A 21,601-nucleotide genomic window follows, 5' to 3' on the forward strand; every position below is an offset into this window, starting at 1 on the left:
CCAACACACACGGCACGGGGAATAAACAGGAAGAATTAGAGATCTGTGTGCGGCCGGAGGGCCAGGATCTCATTGCAGTTACAGAGACCTGGTGGGATAGCTCGCCTGACCGGAATGCTGTTGTGGATGGCTACATACGTTTAAGGAAAGATGGGCCAGCAAGAAGAGATGGTGGAGTTGCTCTTTATGTGAGGGAGCAACTAGAATGTATCGAGCTCTCCCTAGGGGTGGATGCAGAACGAGTCAAGAGCTTATGGGTAAAGATTAAGGGCCAGGCCAACATGGGGGACACCATCGTGCGTGTTTGCTACAGGCCACCTGATCAGGAAGAGGAAGTCAATGAGGCCTTGGAAGTAGCCTCACGATCACAGCCCCTGGTTCTCATGGGGGACTTCAGCCACCCTGATATCTGCTGGAAAGACAACACAGCTTGGCACACACAGTCCAGGAGGCTCCTGCAGAGAGCACTGACGATAACTTTTTGACACAGGTGGTGGAGGAACCAATGAGGTGAGATGGGCTCTCAGGCTTTGTCTTCACAAACAAAGAAGGGCTGGATGGGAATGTGAAGGTTGAGGGCAGCCTTGGCTGAAGTGACCATGAGATGGTGGAGTTCAGGATCCTGCATGGAAGAAGCAAGGCAACAAGTAGGACTGCAGCCCTGGACTTCAGGAGAGCTAACTTTGGCCTCTTCAAGGACCTACTTGGAGGAATCCCATGGGTTAGGGCTCTAGAAGGAAGGTAGGAGGGTCCAAGAGAGCTGGCTTATATTCAAGCATCACTTCCTCCAAGATCAAGATAGGTGCATCCCCCTGAGTAAGAAATCAAGCAAAGAGGTCAGGAGGCCTGCATGGATGAGCAAGGGAGCTTCTGGCAAAACTCAAACAGAAGAAGGAAGATTATGGGATATGAAAAAAGGGATAGGGCACTTGTGAGAAATACAGAGATGTTGTCAGAACATGCAGGGAGGTGATGAAGAAGGCTAAAGCCCATCTGGCATTTAATCTGGCGAGGAAGGTCAAGGACAACAAGAAGGGCTTCTCCAAGTACATCAGCAGGAAAAGGATGACTAGGGAAAATGTGGGCCTGCTGCTGAATGAGGTGAGTACCCTGGTGATGAAGGCAGAGTTACTGACTGCCTTCTTTGCTTCAGTCTTTACTGCCAATACCAACCCTCATGTTCCCCAGACTCTGGAGCCAAAAGAGAAAGTCTGGAGAAAGGAAGACTTTCTCTTGATCAAGGAAGATCCCGTTAGAGATCACTTAAGCAAACCTAACACCCACAAATCCAAGGACCCCAACAGGATGCACCCCCGAGTGCTGAGGCAGCTGGCAGGTATTATTGCTAAGCTACTGTCCATCATCTTTGAAAGGTCACAGAGGACAGGAGAGGTGCCTGAGGACCAGAGGAAAGCCAATGTCATTCCAGTCTTCAAAAAGGGCAAGAAGGAGGACACAGGAAACTACAGCCTAGTCAGCCTCACCTCCACCCCAGGAAAAGTGATGAAACGGATCATCCTGGAGGTCGTATCTAAGCATGTGGAAGAAAAGAAGGTCATCAGGACTAGTCAACATGGATTCACCAAGGGGAAATCATTCCTCACTAACGGAATAGCCTTCCATGATAGAATGACTGGCTGAGTAGATGAGTGGAGAGCAGTGGATGTTTTCTACCTTGACCTCATCAAGGCTTCTGACACTGTCTCCCAAAACACCCTCATAGGTAAACTCAGAAAGTGTGGACTAGATGAGTGGGCAGTGAGGTGGATTGAGAACTGGCTGAATGGCAGAGCTCAGAGGGTTGTGACCAGCAGCACAGAGTCCAGCTGGAGGCCTGTAGCCAGCGGTGCTCCCCAGGGGTCAGTACTGGGTCCAGTCCTGTTCAACTTACTCATCAGTGACCTGGATGAAGGGACAGAGTGTGCCCTCAGCACGTTTGCTGGTGATACAGAACCGGGAGGGGTGGCTGATACACCAGAAGGCTGCGCTGCCATTCAGCAAGACCTGGACAGGCTAGAAGACTGGGCAGACAGGAACCTAGTGAAGTTCAACAAAGGCAACAGTAAGGTTCTGCGCCTGGGGAGGAATAACCCCACACACCAGTACAGGTTAGGGGCTGACCTGCTGGAAAGCAGCTCTGAGGAGGGGGACCTGGGAGTCCTGGTGGACAGCAAGGTGACCATGAGCCAGCAGTGTGCCCTGGTGGCCAAGAAGGCCAATGGTATCCTGGGGTGCATTAGGAGAAGTGTGGCCAGCAGGTGGAGGGAGGTTATTGTTTCCCTCTGCTCTGCCTTCATGAGGACACATCTGGAGTGCTGTGTCCAGCTCTGGGCTTGCAGTTCAAGAGAGACAAGGAACTGCTGGAGAGGGCCCAGCAGAGGGCTGTGAAGATAATTAGGGGACTGGGGCATCTCCCTTGTGAGGAAAGGCTGAGAGAGCTGGGCCAGTTTAGCCTGCAGAAGAGAGGACTGAGAGGGGATCTGATCAATGTCTACAAATACCTTAAGGGTGAGTGTCAAGAGGATGGAGTCAGGCTCCTTTCAGTGGTGCCCAGTGACAGGACAAGGGGCAACGGGCACAAACTGCAATGGAGGAAGTTCCAGCTGAATATGAGGAAAAAGTTCTTTGAGGCTGGCAGAGCACTGGAACAGGCTGCCCAGCGAGGCTGTGGAGTCTCCTTCTCTGGAGACATTCAAAACCTGCCTGAATGCATCTCTGTGCAACCTGATCTGGGTGAAGCTGCTTTAGCATGGGGTTGGCCTAGCTGGATGTCCAGAGGTCCCTTCCAACCCTGACCATTCCGTGATTCAGGAACTTTACATAAAAAGCATATAATGATCTTAGAGTAAAGAAAAAAAAAATAATTGCTAGCTATAGTATTTTGGCTTAAAGAACAAACTGCATAGCTTAATACAGTCATCTCAATCTCAAGAACTTACAAAGGATGCACTAGGTTAGAATTAATAAAGTAAGAGAGCGAAGCTTAGTAAAATAATTTGATTCTGCCCAACTGAATGGTACTTCATAAAATATTAAGGGTCTGTTTTGGCATAAGAACATACTTCATTTTCCTACTTATGCAAAGGAAGAAAGTGTGTCTCTTTGAACTCCATGTCCCAAGCAATGCCATTAAATGAAAAATAACTCTCACATGGATGGATGAATTTGGCATTAAAATGTCTGCAGTGACTGTTAACATCACTACTCTGTCATATTTTATGAATCAGAAGAGTGTCCAAAAGGAAGCTGGTGCAACTTCTCTCCCACCCCAAGCAAACTTAGTATCAAAAAAATAAAGCTTTGATTTCAGAAGAAATAAAAATAAATCTAACCGTACATGCTCAGTAAATTATTTTTAATTTATAATAATTCCATATTATTGTCTTCTGTAAATAAAACAGAGCACAATTTACAGAGTTGACTCATTGTCCCAATATCTGCTCTGAGGTCATGGTTTGACAAAACACTAAATACAGTTTGACAGGTTGGTTTTATATTGGAAGGCTTTATGCCAAATAGTTACTGTCCTTCCTCCCACAGCAGACATTAAGTCAGTGCAGATGATACACCGTGTACTCTTATTAACTTAGGAAAGGTGATAGTTTGCCTGCCTGATCAAAGTTACATTAGGAGATAGTCTGACAGTAAATCTGATCCATCATCAGTGGTCACAAAGCCACTTCCTTGGTAGTTCCTACACTAGTATCATCTGTGGCGATTGGCTGGGTGGGCCAACATGGAAAAACAGTGACTACACTATGAGTTTTATACATATATAAAGTTACTCTAAAAACACACAGGAGTACTGTATGAACACCTAATGTTAATAACCTAATATAAAGTCAGTTGATTTGGGGATGGCTTTACAGTACTACATCTTTAAAAGCTTAATTAACAATTTCACTTTTTTTCTCATGATTTCGCTTCCAGTTTCCTACCATTTTAACAAAAGAAATCAAGGCAATCATTATAGCACATAAATTCAGGTTATATTTCCAGAGTTCTTAAATTATTTTCATCTTCTCATAATTGCTGTCCACTGCCTTTAATTCAATACCCACCAAAGAAATGCTATAGATTCTTATTTTGTTCTTCCTTTTAATGATTTTTCTGACCATAGGTCTTCTGAGACCCTCCCTGCAACTCTTCTGTTACACAAAAAAGCATTAATTTAACAGTCAAAACCATATTATTATAGTACAAAGTGCAATTTAGTTATGGATGTACAATACAGGCCTGAAGTTGAAGGACAATTAAGCAGACATTACAATCAACAACCTAATAGGGTCACAGGAAAAGTATGTCAGAATGTACATTAAAGCTTTTCAAAAACATAAGGTAGCAAACAAATATCTATATGTCAGTTTGGTGTAAGACTTTAAGCTCTCGCTGCTTGCTTACCTTCATACTAAAGAGGTGAGGAAGAGCCATACTTTTCTTTGCAACCTCAGGCAGCACCTCCAGTAACTTATTTCCTGCTTGCCTCTAAATCTAAGAGCACTAAGTTGAAACATATCTAACCTTGTAAGTTTACTTAGCTATTAACAAAACCAGTTAAGCACCAGATTTTAATGCTCTAACCTTGATGTCCCTCTCTCTTTTCTACCATTGAAGTCTAGAGCAAACGAGATCAGCCCCAACAGCTACTAGCAAAAAAACCCAAAAAAGGCAAACAACTCCACACATGCACACACAAAACCAAGATAAATTAAGTCACTCCCTGCTTTCCTTTATCTGCTTTAGAAAAGAAGGTACTAAACACACTACATAGAGTACTGTGTATGCTTTTTGATCAACAAATGTTCAGCAAGAGAAGTTTCCAAAGAAACAAGTGTCAAGTAAAGACACTGATGAGCAGTGGCGGACAACTGTGATCACAGCCTGAACAAAGTGAGCACAGTTCATAATATATGTATGCTATAGGAAGAACGGATGTCAGTAAGCACCACGAGAAAATAGCACCATTATATATTATCAGCAGCAAAGTCTTTAAAGGATTTCTTCCCTCTGCTACCCTTGCAGCCTTGCTGCCACCCACCCCACAAACAGCCCTCTCTCCAATTGTGCTGGCATTTGTGGGGCCCAAAAAACCCACGACCACCAAAACAAACATTTACAGCTACTTTGGAGGTTACTTTGTAATTATTTGGGGTGGTTTGCTTTTTTTTTTTTTTTTTTTTTTTTATTTAAACCACAACATTTCACTTCTTCAGATACAGCATGGCTCCACAAACAGCTGCACTGATACATCTGAAAGAGTACACCAACATTAACATCTAACCCTGAAGAAGCGAGCAAGGTCATGGCAAGAATTTAAGCCAACTTTGCCCATGAAACTACACAAAGTCTTCCACATCAGCAACAGCTTCAGAAGTTTCTGCCCCAGGTGCTCATTCCCATCTTCACAGCCTCAGGACATCGCCCCTGCAACGCTGCCAACGCAGTACTGATGGGACAGCATTTTAAAATTAATTAGTTACCATTTTAGAATCATCTATTTTTTGCGGGGCTTGATCAGATCACTTCCTTATCCTGTTTCACAGCCCAGCTCCACAAATAGCAGTGCCTCTGCAGTGGCGGGGAAGGGAAGGTGCGCGGCAGCATGGCACAGCGCTGGGTTCCACCGGCCAGCTTCCCCTCAGCGCACCATCTCATTAAGCCACAGCCTCGGCTCAGCAAAGCCAGGAGGTTTAAGTGGCTGGGTGAGAGAAAGTGCCCCTTCTCACGGCCATTCCTGAAGTAACTTACCCTCCATTCCTTCCTTATATTCAGTTCAAAAGCTGAAAGAGGAGGGAAACAGTACTCTTCCCTGCCCAGGGAAGGGCACAGCCCCAGAGCCCAACTGCCAGCCCAGGCTAACCTCTCTGCTGGGCAGGGCACGTCCTACTTCCCGCTCCCTCCTCACAGGGCTAGTTCCCCGGGGAGGCAACCTCTCACCTGGCAACCCAGACCCAGGATACTTCTTTCCTGAAGGACGAAGCATGGCAGGCTGGAAAGCCAAGCAGTTCGAGCAGCTCTTTGTCCCAACTGGCCCAGAAACACACTCTGCTGGCAGAGTTACCAACAGACAGATCTGGCGTCAGAGACAGGAACAAATTTTCCTGAAGAAGGGCTTTGCCAACCCCTGTCATGGAGGAAGACAGGGCCACCCTGGTCACCACAGCCTGCTCTACCCCCATGCCCACCTGAGCTCCACAGCCTGCAACCCTCCCAGCACTGGCCTTGCTTACTCCCTGACTACAGCACCAAAACAAAAGTTACTTAAACAGTCTGTATGTAACAGACAAATAGAGCAGCCTTATCAAATTCACAAATTCAAAGTTTTGTTTTTGTTTTGCAGCTTGAAGGCTTTACGCCCCTCTTACCTTCCCCTCCTCGTGTGGCATTTAACTGACAGAATAATGTTGATGCATGACAAGCCACAAAAAAACCCGACACAAACCTAAAATGGCATAGCTGTTTCCTAAATAACGCATCCAAAATAAAACAAGTCTAATGAACACCTTTGTAGCTTCAACAAGGAGACTTGAAGTCAAAATATCAAAACAAAGCAGTAAACCGATTTTCTCCTACCATTTACTTGTCACATTTAGTCAGAAATTCTTGCACTAACATTTTATAATAATTAAATTCCTTACATGCTGCTTTCAAATTTGCTACAATCAGAAGAACCAATACACATAACACATCCAGGGGAGAAAGGCCCAACAACCAGAAACCAAGGTCATCAGAAGCTTTCCCTACCCTGCCGATAGCATAGCTGGTTTGTTTTCAAACAGGTCCTTGTTCACTCCTGTCCTGCTCAAGAAGGACAAACCAACACCTGACCGTACTGACCAGCCATGAAAATTCATCTTTCCATCTAAACTCTGTCAGCTTTGGCACCTTTCATAAGTCAAAAGGCAAGTACACATCTGTTAGAGCTTCTAGTCACCAACCCAAATTAGACCAAATGTTTGTACCATTAGCTAGCACTCCAATTAATTTCAGAGCCATGCAATGTACTTTCCACAGAAGAGGTCATGTCTTAAGAATATGCAAAGCAAAATTAACAGCAGGTAGAACCCAACAGTTCCAAGCTTCTGCCCCAGCAGCAAGGGCTTTCATTAGAAAAAGAAGTCCAGCCTGACACAATGGCTGCAAACTTGGAGATCTTAAGCCTTGACTTCCACCTTTAGGTCTAGTATTGACCACAGCTGTTTTCTCTATGTCATTTTACACGTAAAAGCAGTAAGATGTACGCTTTCTACTATCTATGCCTCATTGTTTTGGCACTTCAAATACCCTCAACATCTTGGCACATTTTGATCTGAATTATTTCACTGAGGTAAGGGTTTTAAGGTCAGAGGTGCATGAAAAGATAGGACCTAGAACTGTCTGATAGCTCATATAATCTCAGAGTTTCCCTAGAAAATTCATAAAAATCTTTAAACAATATATATATATATATGCATTTATAGTGAGCTAGATGGGCCATATATAAATAGGCAGGCAAGCAATATATACTATAGTTTAAAAGTATTAGCTCTGCAACTACTTCTACTACTAAAAGACAGCAGTATAATTACACTATTTAGATGGATTTTTTTTAATACAGAAATATACAATCATTATGCAAAAAAATCATCAATCGACAACTGAAATGACAGCCTGGGAAGAATGTAGTTTCATTCAAAGAAACTTCTTAAACCTGCAGAAGACCAAACACTATTACACTTCTCTTATAATTTTAAATAGAAAGAAGATAAAAGATATATTGCAAGCCATTCTGATACAAAAATTTAAAGGGAACCCTTTCTTATTAACTTCAGAAAATCATCTAAAGCATAAAGAGAATTCAATATTTTATAGCTAGAAAGTGTGATAAGCTTATCTAGCTTGACATGCTGTACACAACAGGTAATTAATGATCTGTCATGATCAGTAAGAGGGATAGATTCACGAGGTTACAACATGTGAATACAGTGTGATTATAGTATGCAGAGCTAGATCTGAAAAACAAGCCAGTTCATTATTTTAAAATGTCAGAAATCAACCATAAGGCTTCCTGCACAACTGATGAATGATGTAGATATCTTCTTAATTCTAAGAATTTGGGGGTGTGGTGTATACAGGTTTCTGATTTATTTTATAAATGAGATTCAGCAAACTATATGCATACATATATATGTACATATATATGTGTATATAGGTATAATTACATAGTACTAGAGGTAACGAATTTATAACTTTTCACTTGAAAATTAAAAAAAAAAAAAAAGCGTAAGTTTTCAGTCTTTCTGGTACAAGCCACAGTTCAGAAATAAGGAAATTTTTAGTTTATTTTTAGGAAGAATTTTGGTAAGGGAGACTTTATATCTTGTTTCCAACAAAATTGCTTCCAAAATATAAAGTTCAAGATTCTTAGAACTGAAAACGTTCCCCATTCCAAAATCTCCAAAGAAAATCCATTAAAAAAGATAACACTGAAAACTTCTAATGAAAAATAGAACTGATGTCATTTCAATCTGCTTTAGCGTTTCCAATTTTTATTCTGCTTGTAAACTGAACTTTGCAAGGCTTCATTCTGTTCCTTATTTCTCTGCCTGTTCTTTCCAAGAATAGTGCTGTCACCGATTTCCTGCTTGAAGTAAATGCAATTTGCTCACCTGACTTCTCTCTGACCCCAAATGATAGCAAACTTATTTCCTCCCTTTCAGATTTTTTTTCTTGTATGCTCTTTGTTGTATACTCTTGTTACCGCAAGTGTTCTATGTATTGTTCTTTGAGGAAGACAATTTGTATGACAGACTTCTACAAATATCAGCAACACCACATTACCGACATACCAACTGCTTTTGCTACAAATGAATGCATAAATATTTAACCGCTATGTTCATAGATCTACAATGATGTACTTTTCTGTACACAGTACTTCATAAGATGTATCCCATGAATGAACACAATCAAAAGGTGCTTAGTAAAATGCTAGAGCAGGCCAAAATCAGCAGATGCTTAACAAACAGAAAAGCATGTGTCTTGCCACACACAGAAAACACACGGTGCATGAATGTCGACAGTATATAAGGATGGCCTAGCTGTGGCAGAAAAACATAGCAGCAGCATTTATTCGGAAACATTCTATAGTCTGACTGTAGCAAGTTTACAAGGGAACAGGAAAAAGTGGCTTTTGAGCAGATTTAACCAGCCAATGCCACTCTCACTGCTGATTTAAAACAGCAAGATTGCGTCTTGAAGGCTCCCACATATAAAGCATTTGAAGGTTGCTATATGAACAAACTTACTTCTAACAAAATTAATCACATTTTCTATGCTTTTTTACTATAAGGGAAAATGAATGGAAGATTAAATAATTCATAATTCAGGAAATTCTAAGTTATGCTTATAGTTTTACCAAAAGAGAAATCGACTGTGCTGGCACTTCACAGGAATACTTGTTTACAAGCTCTCTGACCCAATGGCCTGACAGAGGTACCAGACATAAAACAGTAGGCTGGCAAAACAAATATCCATCACAAACAATTGCTGGTCAACCCGCAGATGCTACTTGTCTATCCTGTCATGAAAACAATTAGAGGACTAGTAAGACTGTATTTTTCCATACAGAGGAAAAGGGGAAGGAGGAAACCCCACACAACAAAAATGCAACTCTTCCTCCTTGGTCAATGAGAGGTATATTCTGCCAAGCCTACCCTGTAGTCTGTAGGAACTGGGAGATGAAAAAGAACAAAAAGATTTCAGGACACAAGATGCAAAGCATTAAGATGCGTCACTTACCAAGCAAGGATGAGACGCACCGGTCTGTATCAATAACAACTTCAAACACTAAACCAAGGTCAAAACTAACAGGAATTCATAACTATTTATTGTAATTCTCACACTGAGGTCCATCTTTGGTGCCAGTTTAACTTTCACATTTGTTCAGGACAGCACCCAGGCCAAGAGAGAGACAACAGGCACCAGTACTCCCAGTGTTTAATTAATAAACATTTTGGTACCTGCCTCCTAGGTTTGTGCAGACCGCTAGGTTCTCTTCAAAGAAATAACAGTACAAGAGTCAGAGCTCAGACAGGACTCCTGTATCTCTACCTCCAATAATTCAAAACCTTGCCACTCACAGTAATCTGCCTCAGCCCTCTGCCAGAATTTTCCTTCCTATCCACCTCCACAGCCAGCCATATGGCTGTGGCATACGTACTCCATTCTAATTACTTTCAGCAGCCTCAAAGAGAACCTTGCACCAAAACACCCGACTGTAACCTGGTGAGAGTGAGATACTGACAGAAACATCCTGCCACAGGGTGTTCACAACATCTTAAGACTACAACAAAGTGCACCAGAACTTCTCAGTCTTCCTCAGTGGAGGACTGACTAGCAAAGTCAACAAGGAATGCCAAAGAGCAATGGATCTCAACTTTCATGTCTCTCCCTGCTTGCGAACTGTATTCACTAATTCTTCCATGTGAGATAAAAATGTAAGAGACAATCCTACAGCTGAACTTTGGAACCCAGGTACTTCCAAGGGAAGTATTAAAACCAGAAAACTAGAGTGCCAGGTAACAGTCTCACATCCATCATTGGAGCTTCAGAAGAGACACCAGGGCATAGTTGTTCTGAAACCTGAAGAGAACCCAAGGTACTATTTTTGAGGTTTTGCTGAACTCAAAACAGAACTAAATTCTATAGCAATGGAATTAAATTGAATCAACAAATGTGTTAGGTTGTCTGGCACATTTTGAAAATCACAGTTTTGAAGACAGATTTCGGTTGCTGTGTGTGCTTTACTGTTACTGATTACTATCTATGCCAAACCTCACTCAGGCCAGTTGTACCAACTGTAATTAAAAGTGAGGGTCAATTTTGTTAACGAAGTGCTAACTTTTGAACAAAATGAGTATTTTCACATAGCAGCCAACTCTCAGCAGTTTTGCAGGATTGTATTTCACATAAGGATTTAAACCATTCCAAAGAATGAGCTCAAAGTCCTATCCTGTGATTTTTATTGATTACTGAAGGAAAGCCGAAGAATTGACTTATGCTACTTACAGAGGGAAAAAATGAGAGGCAGGAAAAAGAAAACAAGTTGGTCCAAGGAAAACGTAGACTAAGATTTATAGCTGTGCTCTGACATACCAAATACAGGTATTCAGCCTGTGACTACTGGCACAGTCATATGGAAGAAACACAGTAAGATGACAATTCTGTGTTTCATTCATTTAAAGTAAATACTTTTAAAGTATGCAAAGATACAGCCAGAGCCTGGATTATTGTTCACTTCCTACAAAACCGTATTTTCAGTTCTATTAATTGTTGAATGGACTAATAAAACCTGCGTCAAAGTACTTAATTTGCTCCTCCACAAACCCAGAGTTCTTTCATCCTGAAAAACCCATAGCGTTCCAGCAAAACACAGCTTTACTGAACCAGGTTCGGACTGTGGCAGTCATCCTTCAGCAAGGGCCAAGCAGTTTTTTCTTCACAATCAAAATGCTAAGTAAGAGATGTCTTATAGATGAAAATGTAATACATTCCCTTCCACAGTAATAAAGATCAAACCAGTGGCATTCCCAGCTTGTTATCAGTCTAGCAAACTAAAAAGCGGTGCATACGGATTTTAGCTCAGGCTTTGCTGACGTACAAGACAACACTAAGCTAGTTAACTGAACTGCTTAAAAAACAAAGCAAAACCCAGTAAGACAAAACAGATATTTATGCCCACTTACTTGATAAAACTAAGACTCCAGACAGAAGTTTGTTTACCTTGCAATCAGAAAAACCCACTGCACACCAGAAAGGGGAAGTGGGTTAAACACTCCAGCACGAATTACCCCTTTAGTTATAATATCAACATGACTGTAAATCCTCACAATTGTATTTTTAAAGAACTCCTTTACACCGTGCAATTTCTCTTCAAAATAGTATGTCTGCAATACATAATCATTACATAAAGTTTTCAAATAAGTTCTGCTGAAATTTTGTTTCTTAAAATAACACAAGACAGAAAGATTACTTCCACAAGAGTGCTTACTGACCACGCAAATTCTGCCGCCCTTAGCGTCCTAAGGTTAACTCACCCCTAGAGATACCTTACGGATGGTAACCGGAGTGAGGAGCACCTGCTGACAGCACGCACCGCGTAGCCGCAGTGCCGTGCCGTGCCCCCGCAGGGCACACCGGCGTGGCGGCGGCAGGCTGTGCCCTGCTGCGGGGGGAGCGCAGCGCCGGCCGGCCCCGCCGGGCAGGCGGGGAGCCCCAGGGCCGCCCTCCGCGCACCAGGAAATAGTTGGAAGCTATTCCTGACGCTCGGCCAGCAACTTTCCACGCCACATGAACAAACGATATTAAACCGACAAATAAAAAAAACCGCAAACACCATTTCAGACCCTGGGAGAATCCGGTATTTCTCAGGAAGGCAAGGAGGAAGGCAGCAACGCCTGACTGCCCTGGCGCCGCCGCCGGTACTCGGGCACTCCACGCCGGGGACGAGATGGGCATTATTTCTGACCTATTTTCGGCGCCGCCTCACAGCGATAAACAATCAACAACGGCAGCGAAACGCTGCCGGGGCAGAAACTTCCCCAGCCACAAGCCACTCGCGGCGTTCACACAAGCTGCCCCCCAGCCGGGGGGAAGCGGCAGCAAGGGAGGGCGGCGTCCTCTGCCCCGCGGCGGAGGCGGCCGAGCCCCCCGGGCGGCCGCAACCCCCCGGGCCCCCGCCTCGCCGCCCCCCAGGCCACTACCCAGAGTTTTCGAGCCGGGGCTGCTGGGGCGCGGAGGGAGGTCTGCCCGACACAAACAAGTCCCCGCCCGCCATGCCCGCGGCGGGCGTAGGCCAGGCACGGAGGGGCGCGTCTAGCGCCCGGCGGCCACGGCCCTAGCCCCGGCCCCAGCCCCAGCCCTGCGGGAGGCGCCCGGGACACCCGGCGAAAGGGCGGCCGGGTTCGGCCGGACGCTTTCCCCCGCCGCCCCGCGCCCCCTCGCCGCTCCTCCGCACCGACCTGGGACACAAAGGAGCGGCCGCCGCTGCCCGCCGATCGCCCGCCGCCTCCTCGCCCGCGCTCCCCGCGGAGTCCAGGCCGCGGCAGCACCGGGATGGCGTAACGCAGGCATCCGACGCCGGCGCCTGCTGCTCCCGCGGCGGCCCGTGCCGCCCGCACCCGCTCTGCACTGGGCGGGGAGGGGGAAGAGAGGGGGGCGCTGGGAGCCGACCGCGCCGGCCGAGCGCCGCTTCCTGCTCCCCGGCGCCTGGCAGCTGCCGCAGCCTCGCAGCTGCCGCCGGGGGGGCCGCGCCCGCGGCTAGGCAGAGGCCGGCGGCAGCGCAGCCCACGGCCGCCGCATCCTCGGCTCCTGCGCCGGGCTCGCCGCGCCGCCGCTGGCTCTGACGAGTCGCCCGCGCGGCTCCCGCGGCGGCCGCTGGCAGCCGGAGACCGGCTGGCCCCGCTGCTGCGCCCGGCGCGGGCTCGTGCTCCCCCTGCTGCCGCGCCGGGCCGGGCCGCGGCTCGGGCTCCTCCCGCGGCTCTGCGGGGCCGGGCTGTGGCGGCCGCGGGTGAAGGCCGGGAGCCCCCGGGGGCGGCGGCCAGGCCGGGCCGCGGGCGGAAGGGACGTGACCCGTTCCGGCTTGCCCCTGGGTGTCCACCTGCGGCCCCGTGCCCCCGGCGCTCCCCTCATGGCGCACAGCGGAGGGGGCAGGAGGCCTCCGTCCCGCCGGCGGCCCTGCGCGCCCCGTGGCAACCAGTGCTGCCCCCGGCACCCTCCGCCCCGGCCGGGACGCAGCTCCGCCGGCGGTGGAGGGAGCGGCCCGCAGGGGAGAGGTGACCCGGGGCTGGCAGGAACGCGGGCCGAGCCGTGGGGCACCAGCCCGGGTGCGGGACGGCAGGTAATGCGCTGCTTCTAGGCCCCTTGGGGGGGGGGGCGGGGGCATTCTCATTTCTGGAGCAAGACGTTTTAGCAAGACGTGATAGAAAAATACAAGTAAATCGGCTGTAAGAGGCACTAGTAGAACTGATAGTCCTTGAGGAAGAGAGATGCTGGGTACTACAGTCTCATTAACAAGTGCAATATGCAGCTTGAAAATTACTTAGTTCAGGGAACTGCTGAAAACAAAATGATTGCCAGTCTGAAAAACAATCTTATTCTTCTTCCCCTTCTATCTGCTTGCCTTCATCTGAAAAAAAAAAAATATCTTGGATCTAAAGAAGACTTGCATAAAGACAGTTTTTCAGACTGCCAGTGTGGGCTTCCCATCTGAAAGCCAAAACGAAGCCTGTAGCTGTTTTGCAGAAAGTGGAGTTACAAAGCAGCACATTTGCTTTTAGTTTAGGGAGTCCTTCAGGCCAGTCAGGTGGCCAGCAATGTTAAAGTCGATCTGTTAGTTTTTGGATAGGATTCTTTCAGTGATTTTGTCACCGATTGATTTAGCACCCAAAAATGCAGACAAGAAGATTAAAGAGTGTGAAAGCAGGAAGCCCAAGTGATGCTGAGTTAGGATAAATGACAGTAGGATGAGAAGGTGATCACCGAGGCGTACAAAGACCGGTTTTGTGAGACATCCATGTGAGTTCTCAGCACCTGTTTCTGTAAAACCTGATCGAGATTGTACTGATCACTGCCAGCAGAAACTTACTGCAGGCTGAACTCATGGCTATCTGGGAATTTTTAAATTTTGTGGAAGCAATCTCCATTCATGAGAGATTAATGATTTAAATGAAACTTGCATTTGATTTATCAGGACCATGCAAGTTGTCTCAAGGCTTTTTAAAAAGGCAATTTTGAAAGCATCAGTATTGATCCTTGAACCTGAGAACACATGGCTGCTGTTTTGCTTTTTTACCCTTGGTTATTTCAGGATAGGCTTGAGTGACTGCTTTGTGGTCCCAGAGAGTCAGTTCTGACGTACCAAAAAAATACTGGAGCAGGATGTCAGCAGTGGCTAAGAAAAGGACCCACCAGGCCTAAACAACACGCGTCAAACTTGTCTCAGAAATACAGCAGTTTTGTACTAAAAGGTGCTCAGCACCAGATAGTGCCTGTGGCTCTCAAGAGCCAGATTTTGTTGAATGTGTTCTGGTTCCTGAATAGTTCAAAGGCCAGGCTGACAGTTTGGATGGGTTTTATATATTTGCACAGATAAATACTTCTCTGGCTCATTATTTTTGTTACTTTATCTCTCCCAAACCTTGCCTGGAGTTCTGCTATTAGGAAAACGTATCTTGCAGTCTTCTTTCGCATTACATGGAGGAAGCAATTCTTGGCAACAGTCTTTTCCCCTGATAGGAGGAGAAAACTGGCAGCTTGTTCCCATAAATAGCCAAGCTCCCATTAGAGAAATCTAATTTCTCCCTTACCAAAATTCACTTGAGAAGATCTATCATCAATCAGCCCACGTGATGGCCATGCCCTTCTTTTGCTTGTGACAGTGAATATTGCTTATGGGATAGGGACCACTGACCTCCTCGCCTGGCTTTCTGTTGCCCCCCTTGATTGTTCATGTAAAGAAGGATGGTCTGAGAGCCCTGCTGAATGTAGATAAACTTCGAAAACAGCAGCTCACTCAGTGTCTGTGCAAAGCTGCCCTTATTGCCAGGAGATTTTTAAAGTTTACGTGCTGTACATACAAACTGTAACAAAACGAGTACCCTGTTGAAGACTGGATGCACTGGTAAGCATTACAGATTAGAGATGCCTATCAAGAAGTTAAGGACTAACCTCGCTAATAACTAGCATAGCGAGGCCTAGAAGCAATTCATTGCTTAGGTATGATGCAGGAGACCCTAGAAGCCCACTTCTGCAGACTGAGTTCTGCCAAAGCTGTTTCCCATGGGAAATTATATTAAATCGTGAGCTCATAGTGCTGACCATTTTGACTAGCCCAGGATTTTGTTAAAAGAATAGTTCACTGATTTACGGGTATGTCTGCATGGCTCAATACAGCACTAATGTTGGTCTGTATCCACAGCTAGCACCAAGCTCGTGCGGGATAGGAAACAAAAGCTGTGTAGCCACCAACAGCTGAACCAAGAAGCAGGACTGGGAACCCAGATGTGATACCACACAAAAGCAACTGTACTGCTTCAGTTTCAGAGCAGCTCTGACCAGTGATAACCTAGGAATTTCTCCACCCTGATCTAGTGTGTAGCATAGCAAGCACACTGTGGGAGAAGGGTAATGTAGTAAAGGGCCAATGAGGCAGAGTGGAGCTGCATAAGCCTTGGAAAATTGGTGAAGCTTAATCTTGATTCCTGGGAGGAGACAACACAATGGATATTTTGGCAAGGAGGCTTGGTAACAGTGTGCACAAGTGGTTGGCGTATCAGGAGGCCACGGAAAAAGAATCTGGAGTGAAAAAAGCAAGAGAAAAGTTTTTCTGAGAAATCTATATAGGTGGACAAAGAGAAAGGTTGGATCTCAGAAAAATTACCAAAGAAGAAAAAATTGGACATAGAGTAGGATGATAAAGATTGCCAGATTCTGAGTCAACATTATGCCACGGGGATGGTTTCATATGTTACGGTGCCTAGGATTTAAAATTGAGTATGAGCGGAGGAACGATTCCTGTCAGAGAAGCAGCTGTTGATTGTGCTTCTTTGCTGTCAAAATATGAAAAAATGCTGAATGAACATTCAACTGATTGCTCAATGAAAATAAAATTCTAGACAACTGCCAGATTTGGCTGTGTGCCCCAAATGAATATCCAGATATAGGATACAGAGCACTAAGCATGTTCATTTTCAGATAACAGATTTGTGTGAAGCATCCTCTGCATTGGCTTTAATCATAAGAAAACATAGAAACTAATTACATTTTGAGAACATTTTGATAACTGTGTGTTGAAAACAGTGAATGAAAAGATACTTTTGTGTACTGCAAGGAATTGCAAAGTTCTCATTAGAATATATAATTACAAAATCATAAAATAGTATGCTACTAAAACAGAAAGCTTTACAACTGCAATGCTATTTTTTATTTTGAAGAATTTGATCAGTACAATCTAAAATTATCTTTTAAACTTTATTACATAACAAATGGATGCAATATGTATTTATAGGATTCACAGAAGATTGATAAAAACCTACTTTCTAACAATTGTGACTGTTTCCTCATATGACAAATAATGGGAGTTTTTTGGTCATTTGGGGATTACAAAGCAAAAGGGGTGAAGAATCACTAATCACATATAGAGAATAAAATAATTAGATAAAAATATGGCTACAGAATGTAAAGGTTCATTCTCCACTTGTCAGGAGGCTCTCTAAAGGCTGCTCAGAATGGGGAACTCAGTGCTGTAGCTATGTTCAGTTTGCATGCTGTTACATTGATGCAAAAATAAGGAACTTGCTTTTTTGACACACAGCACGCTATTAGTGATATAGGGAACCCTCCAGACCACTGCTATAATTAGTAGTTTCAGAGGTGGCAACAGGAATTTCGGTTTAGGTGCGCTGACTTTAAATAAGGGATATTTAGGAGGTGTCAGGAGTGGCTAGATATAGGATTAAATGAATGGACACAGGTTAGGTGTTGGAAATGTGCAAGTAAAGATGGGAACAGAATTAATGCAAGCAGATAGTAAGAAGTTGAAGTTGGAGCGGGAGAGGAAATGAGCCAAAGGTGGAAGTACATTCAAAAAGGAAAAGGGAAGGAGAGAAACCACTAGAAGACAGCAATGTGAAGCTTACAGAAAAATAAGTTTTTAAATACAGCATGTTAATTATCCATCAAAAAGAGGAGAAACAAGGATATGGAAGAAACATAATCCATAGGATGTTGGAACAAAATACCTGTAGTCAGTTAGAAACACTGGGGATCACAGTTCTACAGAGACAATGGCATTTGATTTTGCTTTTCTTTGCAAGTGTAGTAAGAAATAACTGCAAAAGTCAAGGACATGGCATATGTTATATTAATGTTCATCAAATGAAAGCCAATGAGGAAAGGAGATGTAAAGAAATGATTGTGAGTCTTTTGGGTAGGACTTATGAAAGTAATCTACTTGAAGATTTGCTTTGAAAACTCTAGGGCCAAAAAAGGCTATAGAAAATAAATTTGTGTTAACTGTCATCGCTATTTAGCAAGTTATGATGTATCAAACCTAAATAGCTCAATGCAGTAATACTTAATAATCATATTGACATCTAACTATTTAATTTCTCATCCTTTCTGGGAAAGCAGCAACAGGAACTAATTACACTTTCCAGAGGGCAACTTTCAGAGCAAGTTCTTTTAGACAGTGATGAGACTGCAAGTGCCCTGTTTACAGGGTATGGGTACACCCTTCCACAGAGCTGCGGAAAGTAGTTTATTCCAGGTTATTCCCTGGCACTGTCATGAAAGGGATGTGGCTTTTGTGTCTCTGGCCCAAGCTGCACCCATACTGAAATTTCCCCCTCCGTCTTCGTGACACCTGGGGCTGGGTCGTGCTAACACCCAGCTGTGCAGGAAGTGCTCTGGGCTGTGGTCAGGTCGCATGTCAAATGGTTTCTGTCTTGGAGCCTACAGATCTGGCTGTTGGAAAGATATTCCACAGCCTAGCAGTTCCCACCTTGATACATAGTAATTCATCATATTCAAATCACATTTTGCTTTGTCTTAGGTTGCACTTGGCATTAACGGTTCTCTTATTACAGTCTGTGTTGAGTGCTATAGATACTGATGTTCCCTCCAGAAATGACTGGTTTATCATGTTGAGCTGCACAAGTTTAGGACTACCAGCTCTTTCCATAAGATAACTTCACTTGGTAACTGATGGTGTCTGAATTCTTTCTAATTTTCTGCAGCATTCGTATGGAGGAAAACACAGTATTCAAGGTATAACCTTGCTGGTGCCAGATGGAGAGAGATCACTTATATGTACTGATGGGTTGGACTGTGCATATAAGTTGACTGCCCCACAACTTTGAAATTTGCATGTTGGCAATATCGAATGAGATCTTCACAAAACAATTTTCTATTCATTATCAACTCCACAATATTTTGGATTATTTTCTCTCTTGTAGTATTTTCTTGTGTTTTTCTGAGCTTGGTGTTAGTTTATTTTTGCCAGTCATATACCTAGTTTCTCTGGAGCTATTCTTTCTTTGTGCTGGTTGTTTTTCTTCATTTGGATATAATTTCTAAGGTTAATAGTTGTACTGTTTGATTTTGCCCTGAAATAGAAACAAAAATTGTTAATTAAGATCCAACCTAAAAAAAAAATAATGGTTAAAATATTCAGCTGGATGCTTTCCCCCAACTTCCTATGTTGCTATTTATCACTGTACAGTATCTTTCCCAAACTTCTGTCTGATTACGTAGTATAAGATTTACTGTTATTCTTTTTTAAACAAGAGTATATATACTTCTGAGAGCTGGGGAGCCCAGCAATACAATAAAACCATATGGATTTATTCTATAGCATGTGATTGATGGTTGAAATGAGCTCTCAGCTTTCATAATAATCTTGAGAAGAAAAAGAGAGAGGTGGGGTGTAACAAGCATGAAGAAAAGAGAAGAAAAACCTTTGGGACTCAACCATGTTTTGCTTAGTCCTTTGCTTTGTGTTTGTCAAGGACGTAAAGAGTCATGTATGCCCTGAGGCCAGGACTTAAAGAACATGAGTCCTGTACTGGTTTGTTGTAGGACTTGTACAAGAGATCCCCACTGTTGTAATTACAGTCACAAAAAACAAAACAGACAAACAAATAAAAAAGAATCACCAAAAACAAAAAAAAACACTTTAATGAGATTTGAAGATGATGTCAAGCATAGACCTCAGTTAATTACTTCATTTCCTGAAAATGCAGCTCTGTTAGTGGAAATGTGTTAAGAGCTTTGTGTACCTTTTGGTGTCTTAACTTCTTTGGTGTCTTAACTTCTTTCAGTCAACAATAAAGATTCTACAGTATGGGAGTAGAAAGATAGTTCGTAGATAATCTCAAATATATGATATTGTTGATTTAAAAATGTGTTTATGTACAAAAAGCTATGACTTTTTAAAATCTAATTTTTCATATTTTATATTTAGTTAGAATATGGAATTCACTAAGACATCCTGATGGCCTTTCATTGATTTTTTGCAAAACTGCTGTCAAGTTTATAACCTCAACTGTTAAAAAAAAAATGCATCCTTGCAGAATTTCAGGACTGTCACGTCACTTATTTAAATCTACCATGGCTGTACCTATATTTTGGATTAAAAGAGAAACAATTGCTTAACTAAGAACTTCTGAAATGCTGAAGTTTTAATATCCTAGTCATCACAACAATTTGAAAGGTACGAAAATAGAAATTCACAGGTGAAATGCCATCCTGAAACAATGAAGTCAAAAGGCGAGCATTTTTTTCTAGTAGCAGGTAAGCATTTCAACAGACTCAGTGGAAATAGAGAGCTTTTGCAATAAAACATTGTCTTTTTCAGGGTTACTATATGAGAAAAAATATTCTGGAGGTGTCTGTCCTTTGCATAGAATTAAATGTCATTACAAGATGAAAGGAAGTTGCATGTGAGAGCAAATACTGTTGTTATTACCACAGGTGGTCTACTTACAAATTTAACTAACTGTTGAAGTGTTATCATCTTCATGGTGACTCTGAAAGTGGTTTAGGTTTTGGTTGCCCTGGAGAAAAGTGAGTGTAAGTTTTGGGAAAAAAAGATGATTCTGTGTTAGGGCGGGCCACCTTGTGTCTCCAACAGAAGAACATTTACTCGTTTTTCTCTTCAGCTACCTCACGTATGAGCTGGTTCAGGTATTTTCTGAAGTGGAAAGCTATAAAACTCATTTTATAAAGAAGGATGAGTGAGAACATCACAAATTCTACTCATGATCAAAAGTCATACAAGTACTGCTGCTTACAAATATGGAAGAGAAAGTGTTTTGCAGGCTGTCGTTCAAATCCATGCTACTGTATTGCTTCAGACAGTTCTGACACAAAATTAATTTTGCAACTAATTAATAAAATGGAGGAACATTCCTCATCCTTCACCATGTCTGCTACAAAATATTTTTTTCTTGTTATTTTATTGTGTCTCACATTATCTGTGATTTTAAATGCCACGTTTCCCAGGAATATGACTACACACAATCTTAGGTAGTGTCAATTTCCAGTAAAACCAAACATCTCTGCTCTTAGACTTATAAAAGGAGGCTGGAAGACATGAGCCCCAAAAGCTGAGAAAACTACAAAGCAAATGAAACTCATCCATTAGTTCAGATTTTTAAATTGCCAGATCTTTTGGATGATTGAAGTGGTACTATGGACAAAATAATGTATTTTTGCAGGTAAGCAAGAGTTCCAGGCAAGATTATTGCTTTTCCTATTTTCTAGACAAGACGGTAAGAGTATGTGGTTGCCCAGACATTGGACCTGAGCATCTCTTTGATTTTTGATCATAGCAGGTGGAGCTGAAGCGGGCAGTACTTCGGCTCTCCCCATCCTCCTCCCTGTCCAGGACAACAGAGACAGCAGAAAGTGTCTTGCTTTACTGCTGGGACAGGTCCAAAGCAGGCTGCCATTAACGTCTCAGAGAATATGTAGGAGATAAATGAACCAGAAGGGTTTCTGCAAATGACAGTACTTGGATGTAAGATGCAGATTATCCACACAGCCCGTCACATCCCAATATTTC

The 21,601-nt window shown here is 43.5% G+C and overlaps 1 protein-coding gene and 1 long non-coding RNA gene across 8 annotated transcripts in view; one reads left to right on the forward strand and one right to left on the reverse strand.

Annotated features, from left to right (window-relative positions):
- FAM135A (family with sequence similarity 135 member A) overlaps nt 1–18,776 on the reverse strand; it is a 99,548-nt gene extending 80,772 nt beyond the window's left edge. For 3 of the 7 annotated variants that reach the window (XM_056342795.1, XM_056342794.1, XM_056342796.1), the window contains exon 1: nt 12,999–18,776. In XM_056342795.1, coding sequence (XP_056198770.1) covers nt 12,999–13,927 — 929 coding nt within the window. In that variant the 5' untranslated portion in view covers nt 13,928–18,776. Of the gene's footprint in view, nt 1–12,086; nt 12,106–12,998 lie in introns of those variants that run through there. The other 4 variants (XM_056342798.1, XM_056342797.1, XM_056342799.1 and 1 more) reach the window with 3 other exon arrangements.
- On the forward strand, nt 13,740–19,707 carry LOC130151085 (uncharacterized). Its single transcript, XR_008822500.1, has 2 exons — nt 13,740–13,876; nt 18,774–19,707. It is a non-coding gene; the product is annotated as an uncharacterized LOC130151085 (long non-coding RNA).
- Nucleotides 19,708–21,601: the final 1,894 nt, after the last annotated feature.

Source organism: Falco biarmicus, chromosome 6 (genome assembly GCF_023638135.1).
Source record: "Falco biarmicus isolate bFalBia1 chromosome 6, bFalBia1.pri, whole genome shotgun sequence".
NCBI classification, from domain to species: Eukaryota; Metazoa; Chordata; class Aves; order Falconiformes; family Falconidae; genus Falco; species Falco biarmicus.